At 32.0% G+C, this 21934-nt stretch overlaps 1 protein-coding gene across 4 annotated transcripts in view; it reads right to left on the bottom strand.

The window, feature by feature from the left end:
• Nucleotides 1-1910: 1910 nt before the first annotated feature.
• Nucleotides 1911-21934, bottom strand: part of LOC111056472 — a 79622-nt gene continuing 59598 nt past the window's right edge. For 2 of the 4 annotated variants that reach the window (XM_039436236.1, XM_039436235.1), the window contains exons 3-9: nucleotides 14955-15078; nucleotides 13118-13243; nucleotides 11283-11392; nucleotides 10277-10422; nucleotides 7400-7604; nucleotides 5982-6098; nucleotides 1911-2351 (exon numbers count right to left, since the gene is read on the bottom strand). In XM_039436236.1, the coding sequence (XP_039292170.1) occupies nucleotides 2234-2351; nucleotides 5982-6098; nucleotides 7400-7604; nucleotides 10277-10422; nucleotides 11283-11392; nucleotides 13118-13243; nucleotides 14955-14960 (828 nt within the window). In that variant the 5' untranslated portion in view covers nucleotides 14961-15078 and the 3' untranslated portion in view covers nucleotides 1911-2233. Of the gene's footprint in view, nucleotides 2352-5981; nucleotides 6099-7399; nucleotides 7605-10276; nucleotides 10423-11282; nucleotides 11393-13117; nucleotides 13249-14954; nucleotides 15079-21934 lie in introns of all 4 variants that reach the window. The other 2 variants (XM_039436233.1, XM_039436234.1) reach the window with 2 other exon arrangements.

Genomic DNA, 21934 nt, shown 5'->3' on the forward strand with positions numbered 1-21934 from the left:
CTTGTCCCTAAACATTATTCCATCTTCCAAAGTTTACAAAATGAATGCGGTACGCAATTTTTTCCTGCATGATTTGAATCCACAAACGAAAAAAATGTATGGATTGAACATAACGTTGCAATTGGATTCTGAGATTCATGGATTCCCATCATTTACAGGACAAGTTTCACGTAATAGAACAACCAAGTTTCTTCTAAGAAAGTTACCATATTTGCTGGAGCATTCACACGCAGGTTTCGTTTTGTTTGGTAATGGTGAGACAGAAGATACCAGATTTTTCGGCAGAGACAATACAACTAGGTTCACAATTCACAATCCTTGGGAAGTTCCAAGTCCATTCATGAGATGGCATCGTTTCCAGCCATCAACAAACACACGCATTCTCATTGAACCTGAACTGATCGTGAAATATCCTGTCGATGACAATGATTTTCTGTACAAAGTTCCATTTGACAAGCAATGTTACAACACAACTGAGAAAACATTGGACTTTTATCAATATTATACAAGACAAAACTGTTTAATGGAGTGCTCCTCCAAAAGAGCATTGAGAGAATGTGGATGTGTTCTGTTTTTCATGCCGCACAACGAATCAACATACATATGCTCTGATGAATACAGCTCTTGTGCCTTGAATGTTGCCAAAGACACTCATTATGAAACAGGTGACAGGAAATTTGAAGATTCTTGTGACTGTTTGCCATCTTGTAACTACACCGACTACAAGGTTATATCTTATGAATCATATTTTCGAGGTAAGTCTGATACTTTGGATCACGTAGTTCGAGTTGAATTTGGGAACGATCTTTTTCATCCAAAAGTTCGAACCTTCACGTACAATAACAATGAGATGATAGATTCTACCGTTGTCTACTTGGATGTATTTCTAGGCGTAAGTATAATGACTGTAGCCGAAATATTCTACTACATGTTGTTGTACATTATTGATTATTTGAAAAGCAAGATACAGCGAATACTTGGAAGACTTTACATGCCATAAGAACTGAATTTTAATTAAAGATTGTTAACTGGATGTTTTCTTTTCATTCCAACATCTCTCGTTTCATACAAACTCTCAAGAATAACTTTCAATAATATTTTTATTGACTTAATAGAATTGATTTTGAACTACTTGAATGAACTGAGTGGAGCCACTTCGAGGCTCTATGCACTATCAAGGTTTAAACTGAGTTAAATTCAATTCAAATGAATTCAATTTGTACAACCTTGGAATGAAAATGACTATTTCGTCATGTAATCGATCAGCTTTGAATATAGATCGGTCATTTAGGTCATAGTAATATTCAAAGATTCGATTATTGTTCGAGAAGTGATGTTTGTCGCTTGTGTTTAGTGGAAGAAATAATCAACTTATATTAATTAATTAAACCTCAAATGAGTTATCAATTTATCCCACTTGGGTAATGTGATCTAACTCAAACACAAAACTTTCTCTGCAAATTCCAATAGAAATAAGAATTATGCAGAATATGAGTTGCATTCTCGAAATAATAACCATATACATTATCTCTGACCTCCAGTAGCACGAGAAATAAAACAAAGTTGATGATGGCCTTCTTTTAAAATAATTAAATTGTGAGTAAAGTGGCCCTGCTCTGATTTTAATTCATAAGCAGTCGGTTGGAGAGGTTCCCGCCCAGTTTATAGCAAATTTCAGTGAGTGATCTAGTTGAGAGTACCATGATCCTCATCCTAGTTCTTGAACAGTTATTCAATCTATTCAATTGATTGATCTATCGTCTACTGTTTATTTTGTTTGTTGTGTTTTCCACCCTCATGAACATGGCTACTTCCAAAACTTCACATCAAACGTAGGAAAGGAGAAGGAAGACTTGATTCATGGATTTCCGTCATTTACAGAACATTGGTCATAAAATGGATCAAACGACTTTTATCTATATTTATATTTATTCATACTTTTGTAGCTTTAAAAATTCGGAACTGATAAATGTATTAAAAATAAAACAAAATCGAATATGGAATCTCTTAAATATTAAATAATTTGGTATCTCTCACAACTGTTACATTGGGAGCGGTTATAAATTATGTTCTTGAATTTACCGTTTGCTAGGTACAGAGTTTCCCATAGGTGTTTGTGTAACATGAGGTTTATGATGGATAGTGACTTTGAGCCACTCACTTTGTGTAAAGTAAATTTCACATTTGGCGAGTATCGCATGATTGATTCAACCTCAACAGTTGCAGTAATATTTTAGTAACAGCGGCATTTGTTGGCGGGACATTTGGGAGGGTAGATGATGCACTGATCTTGACACCAGATGTCAGCACCTGCTTTTCCTTCCAGCTCACCAATCGCATCACACTCGTTTCTGTAACATATCAATAATAATTTCTGTAATATTAACAATAATTTCAATATTTTCTTATTTGTAATCCCTAATGAATTTAAATTATTATCTCCATTCAAATCAAACATGTAGGCCTATCATGAAAGCTGCTACACAAAATCAACCTGCTTATCGAACTAAGAATTTTTAATGTTAAGGTTCCACTTTAGGTATTAAGCTAAACAACCTAGAAACCTAGAAAAGCTAAGAAACCTAGTAAATCGATAGGTGAATTATTTGATTCTCTATATTTGTCATTTTTGTGATTAATTTTATTGACATTATTCATTTATATTTGATTTTCTTGAATTCCCAAATTGTATTCAAGTTCCACTAGTTAAGTAGAACAAATTTCGGATTGTTGTTCCAAAATTTTATTGAATTTCCACCAGTTGAGTAAGATAAAAAATTAAAAATCTCAGATGCAGGTGCTTAATGGTTGTCCATATAGGTTTTCCTTGAAAATTAAAAATCAAAGTGATATGATAAACCATATGTTTTCGTTGTCATTGATTCATTCATAAATATCAAATGAACAGTCATAAATTGTCTGGTCTCATTAATATCAATGTTTGGCCTTCCAAGCTATATTCACACAGACAGAGGAACATCCTTCATGTCAACTGAGTTGAAGAGCTTTCTTGGCTCAAAAGGGATAGCAACTAATAGATCAACGCCTTACAATCCGAGAGGGAATGGTCAAGTAGAGCGATATAATGGAATTATATGGAAAGCAATAACACTAGCTCTAAGATCACGAGGACTTGATTCAAATCGATGGGAGGAAGTGTTGCCTGATGCACTTCACTCTATTCGATCTCTTTTGTGTACTACAACAAATTGCACCCCTCATGAACGAATGTTCCTACACATGAGATCCTCAACAAATGGACAGTCACTACCATCTTGGCTAATGAGCCCAGGACCAGTTTGGCTGAAGAAAATGAACCGAAATTCAAAGCAAGATTCATCAGTAGAAGAAGTTGAATTGATTGAGGCAAACCCAGAGTATGCTCACATTCGTCGCCCTGATGGACAAGAGTCCACTGTGTCGCTCCGTCATCTTGCCCCTAAGATAACACGAAAATCTAGCCGGGTAGATGATATGATAAACCATATGTTTTCGTTGTCATTGATTCATTCATAAATATCAAATGTTGTTGATCCGTTACTAGTAGAAAGTCATGTTCAATTTTATTTGATTAAAGCTCTACAAATGAAGAGTTTACTTATTTCACAAAGTATTTAAATAAAAAATACAAAATAGAAAATTAAAGAACCCTGTTTTCAACTTTATTTTATTTCCCGCAATATGTTTCGACTATTAATTGCTTTACCAAGAAAGTTAATTCTTTAAATATAGTCTATTTTTGTAGAATGTTCAATGTCTTAATAAAAACCATTCAGTCTCAATCACAACTTATAGCTTGATTGAATGGTTTCAATTTTTTTATTCTTGATTTATAGATTCATAATTGATGACAATTTTCAGTTTCCATGGAGAATTCCAGGTCTTCAATATGATCTTATTATGAATCTCACTATGAAATCCAACTATTGAACAATTCTCTCAAAATAGTCTTTCATTATTCAATCAACTAATCTCGAGAATTTGAAGTAGAAGAAGAGGTTTTAGCAACAGAGAGACGTCATAGGGTCTTATCTGTCAAATGTATGATATGTACAACTCTAGATCCCATGTTGCCACTATTTGAATGTCAAATACTTCAGGTATGAAAGCGAATACTGTTATTATCTTCATTCCAAGTTCGTCATCAGAGCCATTCGCCTATTTATGGCTTTAAATGTATACCGTACCATGGTATAAGAATGAACCTGCGTATAATAAAATGTTGCCCAATCATACTACTATAATTCACATATCAATATTATAGTATCCTATCAATATAATGATCAAAATATATCAATGAATATAACATTCCATTGTTACTACTACGTTTTGCTCTTGTGTGACAGGAATGGATGAGATTTTACCGGTATCACCAGTTCAAAAAATCCTATCAATTCAACTCATCATTTATTTTTTGTCAGTTTTTCAAAGAATTATTAATTTCCTCAATGTGAATCAGTTACACAGTTATGCTAATAAATTCTAAGAAATTCCTTAATCGACACATGAAGAATTGGACTTAGAATCCCTATTTTTTCTAATCGTGAATAAAGATGAAGAATCATTTCCAACATTAAAGATAAAATCGTTTGTCAGATTACGACCCGGTTGCACAACTGCCGGTTAAATTTTAACCGTGATTAATTTCACGAGAACCAATCAGAGAAGGCGTTTTCGAAAAGACGTTAAAATTTAACCGGCTGTTGTGCACCCGGCACTTAATGTTCTAAATATGGTATCCTCCTAAATTCATACTAAATTGAGTAAAATAATTCACTGATTGACTAATTATTACTCCTACTGTAGTGATAATTGCTTACCTACTAAAAGCAGGCTCTACTACAATTATTCTAGCTCTGGTATACATAGTTTATTCATTTATTAGGTTAGCACAGAAAATACAATGCTCGGAAAAGAAAAACAGGCTATTGTGCCCAAAACTTCTTCAATTTCCCAATTTAGTTTCAAATTTTCCAAATATTATACATAGGTTATGTCCATTTCAATATCTACACCAAATCACAAACTAAAAATATAAATTAGAATAAAACAAACAATTTTGAATTTGGATAGATTGATAATAAAAATTAATAAAGTTTAATAATTGATATTCACTACTTATACCATAATTATTATTGAAATGGAATAAAAACCATCAAGTGCCTTTCTTGTTTTATCGATAATTTTTCATTTGGAAATAGTTGTGAATTATTGATAAAAAATAGGTACTACTTGATGATTTTCAATTCTAACTTCGTTATATTGTATTATATTGCAATTTCTTAAGTAATAAAATGGTTACGACGAATCAAGACATGGATACTTTCAAAAAGAATATTTTTTATAGGGTTATTTGACAGAATATAACAGGAATATTCATTATAGAGAATTTGGTCGATGGATAATTCATTATGGATTACAGGTGGGTAATATTTTTTTCCTACAGTTACGTTGAAAAGTGGCCATTGCTGCACTGATTACAGAACGCAAAGAATCACTTTTCCGCTCTAGTGCGGGAAAAATTTTTCTGCACTCCAGATTTTCAACATGGCAACGCAAAATACTTAGTAGGTTATATGGAGCAACAGTGCAGCAAAATCAAAATGAAGTTGGTAACAGTGACTGCTGTGGCTGCTATAGTGAGCAGAGGTGCAACGAAGCACAACGCGCTAATTATTATTCATTATATATTATAACCAACGACAACGAGGACTTCAGGATTTTAGGATTGAGGTTTTTATCAATAATAAAATTACACAGAAAAACATTTGATGCATTTCAGGCAATTTTACCCATAATTACCCACTTTTCATATTCAATGGTAACTGTAGGAAAAACTTAATGTGAAATACGTGCGCAAAGTTCCTCTGCTGCACTCAAGAAACCATTCCGCCCTCGCCTACGGCTCGGGCGTAAACGTTTCTTTCGGTGCAGCAAACTGTCACTTTGCGCACTAGTTGCACAAATAACTATTTACTTACGGACAAAAGCAAACCTCAGGAGGACAATTGGGTGGATAACGGAGGCAATTTATTTGGCACCACTCGTCTATTCCTGGTATGCTGCTGTAAGCTGGTGTGGCCAAGCATAAAGTTGCCCTGTTGAAAAAAATTAAAAATTCCAAATGTTAAAATTTATAATGTTAAAAAAAACTATAACAATAAATAATTTTTAAACACTTTTCTTCTGAACTATTTTTGAACTAATTAATATCATCAAAAATAGTTCAAAACGAATTATTAACTTGCAGTTCGTCATGGATAGTGAAATAGATGAGTACTTTTCTTCTGTTGAGCCAAAATAATAACTATATTAATTTGTTTTCTTCGATAGTTTATTACTATCCTAAGTAAGGAATCGAATTCTCTGTATGATTGTGTAAGGATTTTAGAATCATGGCGAATCGATTTTATTGAGTAAGATTTTTACATATTATTTTCCATAATCATGATACCGTTGACTCATATTGTTCAGTGAAGTGTTAGTGAATTTAACACAGTCCATTAGATAAATTTAGAAGCTCATTTAGTATTCAACTTGAATTGAATATATCAGCGACTTTTCTTCAGGTTATTTGCATACACCTCACTTGATGTGACCAGAGGCACCAGAGCTCAATTCAAACATAGGCTTACCTGCTACTTTTTCTCTAGAAAAGCACAGTATTTTTAATTCATTCTTTTCATTTTCTACTCGCCAGTAACTCATAATATTTGAATGGTACAATGGCAAAGTGAATGGCAAATGTTTGCCGTTTAGAGAGACATCATTAGAATCGACCCAATGAAAATTGAGCTTCTTCTTTAATTTTATATAGAATAAAAATTGCTTAATATCATTTTTCTAGCGTAACGAATCATTTTCATGAGATTTGAATAACTTAATAATTGTATAAATTATAAAATCTCATCCTCATAACAGGGGAATGTTAATGGGCATTAAAATATTGGAAGATAGCTCTACTGTCAATATAAGTAATTATCAACCATTTTAAAAATTGACAATTTTTCTCTCCCATTTTAGAAAAATAACAATAAACCTAATATTACACTAAAGAAAGATTACACCAATATTTCTAGTCTTGTTCAATGAACAAGACTAGAAAGAATAGACCGACGTATGGAAGAAAAACGATCAATTCTATCATATTAATTAATCTGAAGGTTACAATATTTTTAAAGATTCAATCTTCGCTAACAGAAACATCAAATTGCATTCATTGAGAACGCAGAAAGCTTCTGATAATATGAACCCATAACAACCCACACACAAAATTATCATCACCAACGTTTTCAAGGGTGAATGACAGTACCTAGTGTTTACCTCATCTTAATTAATGGTAGAATACTAAATTATTATACAAATAGCGTCCTCAAGGTTGAATGACAGTAGTGTTCACCTTATAATTAATGGTAGAACTCGCTGAGGTGACAGTATATCTCTAAAGAATAGTAAAAATGGATTCTCATCGATTTGACTAGCGATTTGTGGTGGCAAACCCACGGTGCTTGTGGTGATGGAGATGTCGGCACAATTTCTGAATGTCTCTGGGTCCCCGCAGCCCACGGCTTCTGTGCCGTTTGGACATCGACCCCACATGTTACCTGAATAAGTCATTGAGAAATTAATGGAAAATTAAAAATTATTATGAAATGAAATGAAAAAATCTCTATTAGGCGGAGTTGGGTCTTTTAAGGATGTTCGGTACACTTTTTTATATTTAAATTGGTTAATCTTTTTCTATATATATTGTAAAGAGCATTATAATAATAAGAAGAAGTGGCTACTGAAATTTTCAAGTGGTCTAGGCGGTTGTTGAAGTTCTAACTTTCCAGATTCCGTTTTCTTTCCAGATCATAAACGGTTTCGACTATATTAACAGAACTTCTCTTAAAAATTCAAAAAATGTATCTTCCCAAACTAAAACATTCTATTCCCCATATCGTTCATAAATAAAAAAGTAACATTTTTTGTAAATTCAATAACTTGTTTATTTTGGCATTAATCGCAAAAGAACGCATACCTATTAGAACAAAGACAATGATATACTGATTGTATAAAAAAAACTCTAATGGAAAATTCGAAACCGTTCATGATCTGGAAAGAAAACGGAGCTAGCACTTTCAACAACCATAACTCGCTTATTAGACCACTTAAAAATAAAATTTCAGTTGCCACTTTTTCTCACTCTTATAATGATCTTAACAATTATATTGAAAAAGATTATCCAATTTGAATAACAAAAAAGTGTACCGATCAGCCTTAAGTCCTCTCTACTACTCAACCACGAAATGATTAGGCAACGATTATCAAACAGTACACAATAAAAAAAAAACACTTTCCTGAGCAAAACTCTGAATCTTTCATTAGAAAAAAATCACGATACAGTAATATAACGAATATTACCGTACCGTTGTAAATGAATGTTTATTATCATATAAATAATAATAAAGATTATTATTTTCATTAAAAATATATATATTGAAATAAAAACACACATATATATCGTCAAATTCAACAGTTTTATTTGGTACAGAACCATGGTTTCGTCACCATACAGGTCACATTTTCAAGCTGTCTCAATTTGACGATATATGCGTGTGTTTTTATTTCATTATTAAACGGATCTACAACATCGACAGTGACTCAGTCGAATTTTTAATATGAATATTGTTTTCAGACCATATCATATAGGAGAGGATCTGTTTAAAGTTGAGCTTTTTTTTCCTCTCCCAATAATTGCATGATTTGTGAAATAGGAGATGAATAGAATAGACAAATAGCTAATTCAGAGCTTACTAAAATAACTAGTGAATGAAAATACAATAATAATGAGCACAAGAATATCATAATCTATAATAACATACAAAAATCAAATGTTCAATCAACATGAGTACTACCTGGATAATGAGTGAATATCCACTGTATATTCAAATGGGAAATATGATTTTTTGTGTTATTGTAGAAAAGATTATTCTTTGATGTTGCTTTCCATGACGAAACACTATGTAATAACTCTGTTGTAGTTCTGACACTGTGTTACTTGTAAATATTTGAAAAACACTTACTTTTCTTGGAGTATTGAGAATGCATTTCACTTCTGAAGAGGAGCTTCATCAGCCTGACACCAGGGGCTGGTGTTATATTCAAATATTTACAAGTAACACAGTGTCAGAACTACAACAGAGTGATTATTCTTTTCTGGTAAATTCCCATTTTTTCAAACATACATCCAAATCTTTGAAAAGTACAGTACTGGTACTGTGCTGTGCAGAATGTTATGTTGTCACAAAATAGCGTAGGGTACTGCGAAAATAATATTGATTCATTATAGTAAAACTTCTCAATTGGAATAAAATTGAGGCTGTAGCGTACTTTATTAGAGTCAATATAGAATTATAAACATATATGAAGCAAAACTGCTACCTTTACCTTCACCTGTATGCTATTCCTACTCAGAATTTATCTTCACATAACATATATTAAACTTTTTCAAAAAGAATATCCAGATTAGGAGGTGAAAGTGAAATTTTCTCGTGATAAAAATCCTACCCAATACAACTGGGTATCATGGCGAAGTAGAACAACTCTCTGCCAATAAAATCCAATTTACAAACATGGATAAAAATAAATAGTAACTCTAAAATTATTTGATTTGAGGTCTTCTTTTCAGGAATAATACTCAATCTTTATATTATGCATGAGCTATTGAAAATATAACTGCAAAACGTTTCAGAGATTAAGAATAGTAAATTATAGTTTATGATTTTTGTGGCTTAATTTTTTCAAGTTTTTCATATTTATTTTTTATATTTATAATGAACCAGATTCTAAATGTTCAATGTACAGTAAATATATTTGGACAGTAAATTTTTGTGAAATTTTAAGGATTGGTACGGGACCATAACCTCATTCAGACTATCAACTATTAAACCTCATTAACAACTATCTAGACTCGGGAGAGATGTAGTAGTTTTGATTAATTCTGTTGTTCTCCCACAATCATTATTTTGATTTATGCATGTGTAGCATATATGAAATAAGTCAATGTCTTTTATATGCTCAATAGAAATACATTTAGTAAAATAGATCCACTCAAATAATCTTATTGATGCTTCATATAAGATGATATTGATGTTAATTTACATTTATCCCAGTTCTAAGAATGTATTTCCAGTCCAGTTCAAATGTATTTTCATACATTAATATTTTTATACATAGTAATTCAATGTATTTTCATTTTCAAGTTTCATTTTGATGGAAAATCATGATTTACCTGTATAGTAAGTCCACTGGAGAACACACTGATTACATGTAAGGTATGGCGGTAGCCTCACTTTGTATCTGAATATCTCCTTTTTCTTAGTGTTACCGGGTATTAGAAACCTCACATCTCTTGAGCCTTTCACGAATAAAGGAAATCTGAAAAACAATGTTGTACTGAATTAATTTGCAAGTATTCGCCCAATTTATGATTCTAATATTTTTTTTGGATTTCAAGGATTTTCAAAATAATCTTGAATTTCATATCCGAAACACTAAAAAGGGAGAGAGTGAACTCTGAAGTTGACAAGTGAACTTCACTTGATGATTTTATCATTCTTATCTTAGTACTTGTAGCCTAATAAAATATGACAGCCCTTTATCCATGATCAAATATTTGGAGATGAAATAAAAGCTTTCTATTCTGTACTTAAGTCCGATTCAAAAGCTTGCAAATGCATCTCCCAAAAATACAGTTGCTGAATTGAAAATGCAATATAATATTAAAAATCTTTCAAATATTGATTATATTCTTATCATTTGAATTACTGTATTGATATTTCCAAATAGAATCTAACATAATGTTACAATTCATACGAATTACATTCATCTCTGTAATATTAACGATTCTTTATCCTAGTCAATCAGCTTAGAACAGTCAAATTACATCCTTTCTCATTTTATTAATTTAGATTCATAAATTATCAATCACAGAATTGTGCAGTATCATTCAATTTAACAACACTGTAAACTTTATTTGTTGATTGAATGTGTTCAGTACAACAAAAAATTACTACTCAAACTTTGACAAAATATGTATCCATATTTGAAAAGTAGCCTAATAGGTAATTCATAAAATTAAGTAGAATATGAATCAATTGATAATAAAAAATACAAATAGGCTACATTATTGAGTAAATGGAGATTTTTGAGATTTTATAGTTTCTCACATTTTGACTACTAGTAAGTGAATGGAAATAATAATTCCCATCAGATATTGCAGAATTTAGGATACTGACCTATCAAGACAGCTTTGTGTGGCCTCGTATCTTGGATTATTGTTCGGACATAGGAACATCTCGAACCGTCCCCAATGGTTGGCCGTCAACTCCACTTCCACATCAATGGTCTTGCAAAAAAGTAAGATTTATTAGTCTTTTGATAAAATACAAACATTTTTTCAATGGATCAAATGGGAACAAACATCAATGTATGAATAAAACTGAAAAAAGGTAATTTTTGAAGGCAAGCAAAGTTTAAATGAATGGTTCTTTACTTTACTTTCAAAAAATCGTTCTAATATAAGAACAAATTAATTCTCTTTGCCTTATCAAACAGTCTTTGTGTATTATGAATTAATACTAATACACATTGTTTATTATAGGCATTCTAATTTTATTTCATCCTAGTTTAATAACAATAATTTATATTTTATACTGTTTGATATTAATCATGGAAATAAAATCGTTCTTATAGTCTTATGAATTTTTCAATTGAAGAATATACATAATTTATTGTTAGAGAGCAAACACGAATAATTTTTAGAATTCTGTCTTTTCCTGCACCATATTCCACCACACCCTATTACAAAAATTGTTCTAAGAATACATATTGTATCATCAACAATATAATTTATTAGGCCTACGAATAATTAAACGAATTATTAAAAAAATAATTAAACGTGTTACAATTTTTTATCTAAGTCTCGAGTCGTTCTGCATTCGTGAGTATGTTCGAATGTTCGACTCGTGTTTAGATTTCGAATGCTTTTATCAATCAACTTTGAATTTTTAACACATATTCTTAGAACCATTTCTATAGTTCTTTAAAAAATACGATTAACTCCAACACCTGTATCCTTTATAGAAGACAGACAGACAAAAGATATTTATTTTAAAAAATGCACTTTACATACAAAGTAATAATCTTATGTACTCATTATCAATATAAAACAACAAAGAATAAAAACAACCTCATGAATACACTAAGACAAATAAATCTTTAGAAATTGGTCTGCATGGGCAAAAAATGCCTGTGCGCAAACCAGAGTTGCATATTATAAGTTTGATAGAGAGTAAGGAAACACTAATTTTGCTGCATTCAGAATCATATTTAATATTATTATTACGTATTGAGGATTATTGGATAGCTCAAAAAAATAAATAAATAAAAAGGTTAGTAAGTTAGTGTAATGGTGCATTATTGGTAGTGTAATTAGTGAAGGTGATAGGGGATACGTGCTCAATAAATAATACATTTCCAAAAAATGCATTTTATAAAATACATTTTTAAGGAATGCATTATATTTTTTTATGCATTATTATTTCTCTCACATTGTAATATGATGTGATAGCATTTATGATTCCTTCTCACATCAACTAACAATACTAACAATACAAAACTAAGAATTAGAAAAAAATACTGCATTAACCCTCGTATCAATAACATATACAGTGTAAATCAATTATTATAATAATAAAATTTCCATGTAAATTGATTATTCTTTTCAAAATTTGATATCATAGAGGTTATATATTTTTTATGGTAAATGGCAGAGCATAGTATAATTTATTGAAAATTAGGTTGTCTTCAAAAATGGGCTTTTTCAAATTAAACTACAATTTCTAAGATATATTATCCTCAATGGAGAGATGGAATCATAAAATGATTGATTCATCGATTCATTCTTACAAGCATGGAAAACGAATTTATGTAAAAATTAATAATTTTCCTTGCAGGATGATAAAAAGTTGATGGAATAAAAACTGTTCAATTGTTTCCATACTTATACTTTCTATTCAATGTCACTGAACATAGGTGAATGGTACCAGTTTGAAGTGAATGTGACGTATACCTGTCCCATGGTGTAGTGACGGGTGATGATGCCCTTGGCGTACTGGCCGCCCGCCTCGTGTGGTCGCGGGTCGTCAAAGTCATACCTGTCTCCACACACGCCACACCTCCCCCTGTTCTGCTGGTACTGCACTGAACATAAGCCATCCTCACATCAACAACACACCAGACACATTATAGACAAGTATTGATTGCTATAAACTAATCAATATAATGATGAATAAATTGAATGATGGAGTCAAAATAGAAATTGCTACATTGGTATAGGACACAGAAAAAAGAAATGGCTGGTCAACTTCATAATATACAAAATAATTTTATAAACGTTATAATCGGAGAAAACTACTATAATGTCTCCCCCATCTACTATGATAGGCCTACTACTATATGCTGTGTTTCATTTCATTTCATTTCATTTATTCATAGACAATAGATACAATAAAGGCAAAAACAACAGGCATTCGCCCAAAACTGCTTTAAACCTTAATTTGAAATACACAATCTAGAGGTTATGTAAATCATAACTTGATTCACACACTATTTTGAGTCCCAAAAATGTATGTACTACAATAATATTGAATTTATCTGATTATTTAATTTAAAAATACAAATCCAAACAAAAGTCTTCCTTCACAATCACAAAAAAATTTCACTTGAATCCACAAATTATACTCATGTTAAAATTCTAAACGTCAAAACATCTTATGTTCTTATGTGTTCTATGGTTATAATATATAAGTTACTTTACTCGTTTATATTTTGTATTATTTTCTTCAGTGATTATGGTGTAATGATTCTTTGTGCAATAAAATTGATCTTCTAATAATATAATAAAATGAAATAATATTACATAGAAGGCCTACCCTTTTTTTCAAAATAGATATAATTTCATATAAACACTTTTATAAAAACACAACTATCATAGTTCCGGCTTTCAAGCCAATTAAAGTATTTTCCAAAATATTTGTTAATATTGATGTTTATTTATAGAAACGTTTTGAAACAAGGGTAGTATGCAATTATTCCTCCTATATGAATTTAAAATATTGATTTTATTTGAAACCATTATGATATCAATTGTAACAATAAACCAAAGCAATTGCTTCAAAGCAATTTCAAAATTATGGATATAGTGGATAATTTATTATTGATTGCAAAAAGCTAATGAATACTATGATAGAATTTCGAAGTGATTTGGAAAAAATTCTTCACTACTTGATTTGAATTGACTTCCTACTATTCTTTTAGTTGTTATTAAGATTCTTCAATTCCTATTTCAATTTAGAGCTGTTATTCAATGAATAAAATAATTTCAACAAGTTTTTAACTACACAGTAGTCGAATTTCAAAGTATTTGGTGGAGTGCTTTACCCCTCTTGGGAGGTGCCAAAAAAAACAGCAGTGTTCAAAACAAAATAGAGACTGACGAACATTTTTTCTCAAGGAATATCTTAGATAGTCCTTACAACAATCCAACAACACATTGGAAAAAATAAAGCCATTAAGCCATAATAATTATATATTGTTGTAGACATTGTATAGTAGGAATTGAATTATTGGCGATGATAATATCAATTAGGCCAATTATTATTATTTCAAAAGCTTTTTAGAACATAGAATACTTCTTCTTCAACGACTAATCGAAAAAAGTATACCTTGATTGTACACATATTATACAGCATTGGAATCGCAGTAGGTTTAATAATGCAAATTTGTGATTTTATAATACTTTTTGTATTATTCAACTTCATTTTTCAAGCATTTTCAGTGTTGAGTGTGAGATCTACATGGAAAATTCGATTTGTGGAAGGAAGATGTGAGTGAACTCAGTGACTGACCTGCATAACCTCCACAGAAGAGTTCGTTGTCGTTGTAGTTGACGGGATTGGGGAATCCGAACCGCCACATGCTATTCCTCGCTGGAGGATCCATCAATCGACCATGGCCGGAAACCTGGGCCATCTGTGAAGACAAAATGGAGAGAATAAAATTTGGATTCACAAATAACTTCCCACTTCTAGAAATTGTAATGATCAAACATAACAATAGAATAAGTTATCATAGTTAGTAGCTCACTTTGATAATTATAAAAATTGATAATCTTTTGTAAAAATTATCAAATAATCATGGAACACATGACAATTTTAAAATCGAAAATAAATAGCGAATGTGGAAAATGTCCGACTTTTATCGTGTCTGAATGGTTTTCAAGTAATGGATTCGATTCTATGTCTATTACAATGTCTATGTCTATTGAAATCTTTGTGGCTATGCCAGAGTCTTGCTCTGATGTCAAAGTCTTGATTTATGTCCTGTCTTAACCTTCCAGATCGTGCAATTTGCAATTTATAATTAATGCTGTTTTTTTAATGATCAATTATCTCTGATTCATAATAATTATAATCTCAAAATTTGTCCTTTTATTACATCATGAGAATAGTTCTGTGAGAGAGAATAATACTCGAGATAGATTATGAGAATCCAGCTCCTACACCCCTCAGCTCATAATTGAAAACCCTGATCTATTTTGAGACACCATAGGAATTGATATTGAGCCCCCTCCCATCATCACAAGAGTTTCAAGGACGCAATCTGTTTCCACCCCCCCAATCATCAGTAGGCAACTTTTTTTTCAAAATTCACTAGGAATTTCATTATATTCTTCCTTCATTATCCTTATGTATTCTTCATTCCTTATATTCAGAATAAATTGAATCACGCCGAATCGCCGATTTTAGTTTTAAAACTCATAAGGTATTAAAGAAATACACTCGAAAAGAATGAAAATTTAGTGAAAAATCTCGACTCCACAAAATTAACATCAACATAAATTGCATAGTTTGAAGTGAGAAAATAACTGCATAAGTCTAGAAGTGGCGTTAAGAAAATACATTTCCCAAAAACTTCAAGTACGGACATATTTACGAGGTAGTTAATGAAAAAATTGTTGAGTTATGGAGCAGAATAGCGCCAACAAGTGGTTGAACGAGTTAACGAGTCTGTGTGCGAGTTCAAGCACGAAAGAAAAGAGTGAAAACAAAAGAAAATAAAGAATAAAAGTGAAAACGGTTTCCACGGGAAGCGGGAGAATCTAGATTGACCAGTATCTGCCAACTGTCGCCTGTTTTAAAAACTACTCTCAATTTCTTTTCTTCTTTTTGAGTTCCCATAACAACAAAAGAAAACTCCGGGAGACTGTTTTCCTCAACCTGACGACCTTCAAGGGATCTTGAAAGAGCAACGGTCTCTTGTAATGCATCTTCTTTTTTTCCCGTTGCAAGATACGCCCATCAAAGTTATTTCATCTACTGTTCACGAATTCCACCGGAAAGAAATCATTTCGCAATTATTCGTAAACAGCCATAAATTTCAAGAGAACCGTGTTTGAATCGGTATTTTGTAATTGTTTATCGAAATGTCAACACTGATTAGAGTTCTAATCGCCAACGTGAAAGTAAGTGGGAGTAAATACGAGTATACGAGTAAATACCTACTTAAAGAGAACATAGAGAGTCAATGCGAGTTCAATGAATGTTTATTCAAAAATAACATGACATGAATTCTGTAGACTACATGTTTCCAATCTCTCAAACATGAATGTGATCCGCCTCACACCAATTCCATTCAAAGTAGTTTCTATTCCTGCTAAAGAAAATTGTTCATAAGAGATATTCCTATGTCCTATGACGAAAGAAATTCCTATTACAAAGATGACCACATTCACTCATTTTGTAACACCAATGCATCTTTAGGTTGAAAAATAATTCTCTAAAGAAGTACCTATCCAGGCCTGTGATTAACAAATTCACCGTTTACCACTGAGCTTCAATAAAGTTATATGTAATTTAAGTTCAAAGCTTTGTTGTAATGGAATCCTATTATATTAAGCGAGCAATTTCTGTATATCTGTATATCTGTATATATTGTTATATTTGGTTATTTATGTCCAACGAATCTCGAAAACGGCTCTAACGATTTTCACGAAATTTGGAACATAGTAGGTTTATGATATAAGAATTCGATTGCACTTGGTCTCATCCTTGGGAAAACTCGCTGAAGGACATGAAAAGGATAATAATTATTCATCCTTGGAAAAACAGATGATACTTTCGTCGTCTGTCGATAACAGAAGATGCGTGTGCCTGTGTGGGAGATCAGCTGTGTAATCAATCAGCTTACCGTATCTCGCGAGAAATCTAGAAGTTTTAATAGACTCTTATCAAAATAATCTGATTTGTTGACATGACATGGTATATCATAATATTCAAAGTTCAACATTATTTCACAGTTTTAAGTGATTAGTGAGTGTTATTTTGTTATTCAATTTGGTTTGTAAGCAATCTAAAATGGAAATTTTCTGTTTTCAAATGTTTGGACTGGAAATTGGACTTGAATTCAAGTGTACCTATATATGTAACATAACCTACTTTTTGGACTATTTATAGTGTATCAATCAAAATTTGGTGAAGAAACAGTTTTGGGCTGTGCATATTAGTCCTTCCGCAATCATTTTAAAGAATAAAATTGTGTTTTGTTTATCAATAACGAGCAAAGCTCGGTGCCCGGATATTTATTTGCTCGGTGCTAAAAAATATTTAATTCAAAATCTCCACGTGGCCTTTATTAAAATTATAAAAATGTGTAATTGTTGTAAAATGCATGAAAGACTGTAATCAGAATAAAATAAAAGTTAAGGATAGAAATATTCGTGTTTAACATAGTAATATGCTCTTGTACTGTGGACTATTTGACAGTACTGTATTAAGATCAAATTATGTTCAAATTTCATTCAATATACCGGTGGCCTAATGCTGAAGGTACCTATAATCATTTTTCAATCACAAAGCTTCTCTAGCCTTCATTAATCCTTAATTTATTATCAAATATGACTAATGACTTAAAATCATGATAGTTTTGAGGACGACACAGTGGAAATATATTATTCCAACCGGGATAGTATGAAACACTTTTTCAAGTCATAATAATATTGCAAATGTAATATCAGTAAGTATAGCCTGATGCCACATAGTAATTAACGAACACAAATTTCGTCTGTCTATAAATATAGTGATTAAAATATCATTATTCTAAAATATATTACCTCATTTGGCAAAGCTCACCAATTGGGTAGTTTGTTTTCACTTTTTTCAAAGCCAATAGCAATCCGGGCAAGTTTAATTCTTGTTTGATTTTTGAAACCCATAATAAATTTAGCGTCTTGCTATCTACTTTTGCCAACTAAGGAGATCGATTAACATTTTAAAGAGGATCCGCCCTAGTTCTTATCGAAGCAGGTTTCCGAGGCATCCAAATAAAAAGAGTTGAATTCATGTTGTGAGGTTTTATTAAAATTTTATTTGAGAGTGGAACCTAATCAACTACTATGAAGAATACACAGACAGCAAACGGAACTGATTGATAGGGAAATACGAATATATTTTCAATTTTAATTTTATTGATGTCATTCATAGTACAATAATGCAATATTGACACAAGTCAAATACTTAGTCACATTGGTAGATTACATTGTAAAAAATATTAAGATATCTGAATGACAAAAAATAATTCAATTCGATGACAAGAATCACATCATTTTAGAAATTTCTCAATTCAAAAAGTTCCATTACACTGAGTTGGATTTCTCGATCAGCCAATCCTTCAACAAAACTTCAGAGTCAATCTCAGATATAACAGGTGGGAGAGAGCTCAATATTTTCCTGCTCATGTGATCAGGACTACCCCTGGATTCCGAAGTTTTCCGAAGTATTACTTGAAAACCACACCATAGAGTTACTATAATAGAAAGATTACATAGTCATAGGTGAAAGATTACCTAAACTTAGTTACTCTGAATGCTTGAGGTTTCTAATAATGCTAATGATAATGTGTTTGATATTGATCCAAAAACTACGATATCAATACCAACAATTTATTACAAACTTTGAGAATATATTAAGTTTCATGATGGATGGAAGTAGAAGATGATTTGGCAATAGCCTGTTTTTTTCTTTTCTGACTATTGTCTTGTTCGCTTTATCCAATAAATGGATAAATTGATGGTGAGTTTCACTTATTCATTTCACTAGAGATTTTTATGATTATTCGAATCCAAACCTGGTTTTTCATTTTGGAACCTCGGTAGCTCAGTATAAGAATGTATCTCACATCTCATAAAACAGAAAAGGAAATGAGGGCGATTGAAGAATAGCATCTGAAATTTTACACAGAATTTTCAATTTAGTATAAAGAGACTTGGGAGTGAGTGCTCAGAGGATTTTGGAAATATACCCTAATAACATGCAGAATCGGGTGGAAACGCTTTCCCACATTATTTGAGAACCACTCAAACAAAAATGTTGGGAATTTGTGACTTGAGAGGGTGAGGGAAATAATTTGAAGAGTCAAGGACTATTATGCATTCGCGACCCAAGAGCTTCAAAGTTGGAGAATTGAATGCATATTGGATGTATGCGTGTGCACAATTTTTCGCACACATTGCAAAAATTAGAAAAATGTGAAAATATCATCCCTGACATCCAACTGACTATTCCAGCAGCAATTTTCAAGAGCGTGAGCAAGACTAGCGCAAATTAAGGTACCTGGGTCACATAATGAGAGGACACAAGTATGGAATATTGCACCTCATGCAAAATAACAGGTAGGAGGTCAGTGGGGCGAAGAAGGATATTATTGTTGCGCAATTTAAGGGATTGGTTTAAGTGCACCTCAAATAATGAACTTTTCAAGTCAGCTGTGAGCAGTATGAAAATTGCCATCATGATAGCCAACCTCCGCCATGGAGACGGCATATGAAGAAGAAGAGCAAGAATACCTACAGACAATCAGACAAGTGAGTCGACAAAAAAATAATCCTGTAAATTTCTCAAAGAAATTACTTAATGGAAAACTCTATTTATTATTCCAACCAACGATTTGTTACAAGATGCATTATTGAAGCAATTTGGGAAGGGCTTCACGGGTTAAGGCAAGTGTAGCAAGTCTGCTGGTTGGATTTAGAATATATTCTTTACGAAAGTATCACATTTTTTATCATAAAATTGAGAGAGCATTGACATTCTATGATTGAATTTGGACAACAGTTTGAGTATAAATCATTTCTTGGTGAAGTGAGTTGGAGTGACGAGTTAATTCTCATATCGTATTAGGAGATAACTCATTTGGCGCAAATATTTTTTGTAAAAAATCCAAAAATTGTACGCCCATGCAGCTCATTCCCAAATATGATTTTAGAATGTCGTTTTGGACGGGAGTAGCCGTTATCTCATCTTGAAGAAGAATTCAAGCAATTTAACGCTAGTCAATCATCTTTATAGAGTACCAGTACTCCTATTCTACATTTCATCACACGTTTCTTGGCTTGAACCGTATGATCAACCCTCAGGATATTTCTATTTAAAATTCATTATCAAATGCAATTATTGAAGCTATAATACAAGCTAATAGCTAATATTTTGTCTACTCCAAAGAAGGATAGTTCTGTTAATGCAAGACTATCATGGTTTCGTTGTAGTTTGCAACACTTTCAGTCGTATGTAAGAACTGAGTTTCAATCAACATACAATTCATGTATTTATTGTTAAAATAGAGATAGATTTTTGAAAAGCATGATATTGTGTTTTATGTTCGAAATAACTCGTGTATAACGGAACCTAAAACTACGATTCGCTTAGCAGTCGCACCGCTACCTTATCGCTCAGTTAACGCTGCTGCTGCTGCTGTTTCTACTACAGTCGCGCCGCTACCTTATCGCTCAGTTAACGCTGCTGCTGTTTCTACTACAGTCTCACGGGTGTCAGATTATATTGGGAGTCAATACCACTAAATTTAAATTCCTTCATCGGTTCTGGAGTCATATCAGTAGGCAATACTTTCAATAACACATACTTCCAATCATGGGGTATCTTATTGACATTTGAATACAAAAGTAGACTATCACTCAATTCCCAACTCATTTTACACAGATCAAGGAGAATAACTTATTTCTCCTTGACCTGTAACGAAACAAAGCTGATAAGCTAATAAAATTATCAAAAATAGAAAACCTTCCAAAATTTGATAACAGTATCTGAGAGCTTGACCATTAACAGATTAACACATTAATCATTCTAGAGATCAAGCAGAGAGGATTTTTGTCACAATTCGGTAAAAAAACATGTAAAAATGAATACTGAGATAAATTTCAAGTGTCTTGAAGGAACAATATGAGAGGTGATGTTAACAAAGGCAAAATAGGTCCATAAATCACCGGCATGAAGAAGTTGAACGATCGCCTTGGGTGTCCTAAGATTCACTTTCCACTGTCAGTATTGGTTGAATGGGAAACGTTGGTGTTTTTCATAAGGTATTCTGACAGTATAAAGTGCACTTCTTTATCGTCCGTACTGGCCTTATTATAATTAGGTAGAATTTTTCTACTTATTGCCTCAAACATAATATTCTACCTTTATCTCTGTTAAAGTTCAAGTGGCATTTCCAAGTCAGCATGATTGATACAGTACCCTACTCACCTAGACATACCTACCGGTCAGTTCCTTCTGCTGTCCGAATTAAATTATTTATTTATTCAGAATTTTTTGCAAGGTGTGGGTGTCTTAATGTTATTTCAGGTCCTGGTCTATTAGACTTTTTGTCAATGGTTATGGAAGCTATAATTTCACAATAAATAATAACACACGCTTCATAATGTTTTTCATTGGCTCTCAATCTGTCACGAGTCATCAAAATATCTAACCTTTCTTGAATGGCTGAAAATAGAGGAAACCACTTCAACTATGGTTGATATTGAGATCAATATTCT

This window comes from Nilaparvata lugens, chromosome 10 (genome assembly GCF_014356525.2).
Source record: "Nilaparvata lugens isolate BPH chromosome 10, ASM1435652v1, whole genome shotgun sequence".
NCBI classification, from domain to species: Eukaryota; Metazoa; Arthropoda; class Insecta; order Hemiptera; family Delphacidae; genus Nilaparvata; species Nilaparvata lugens.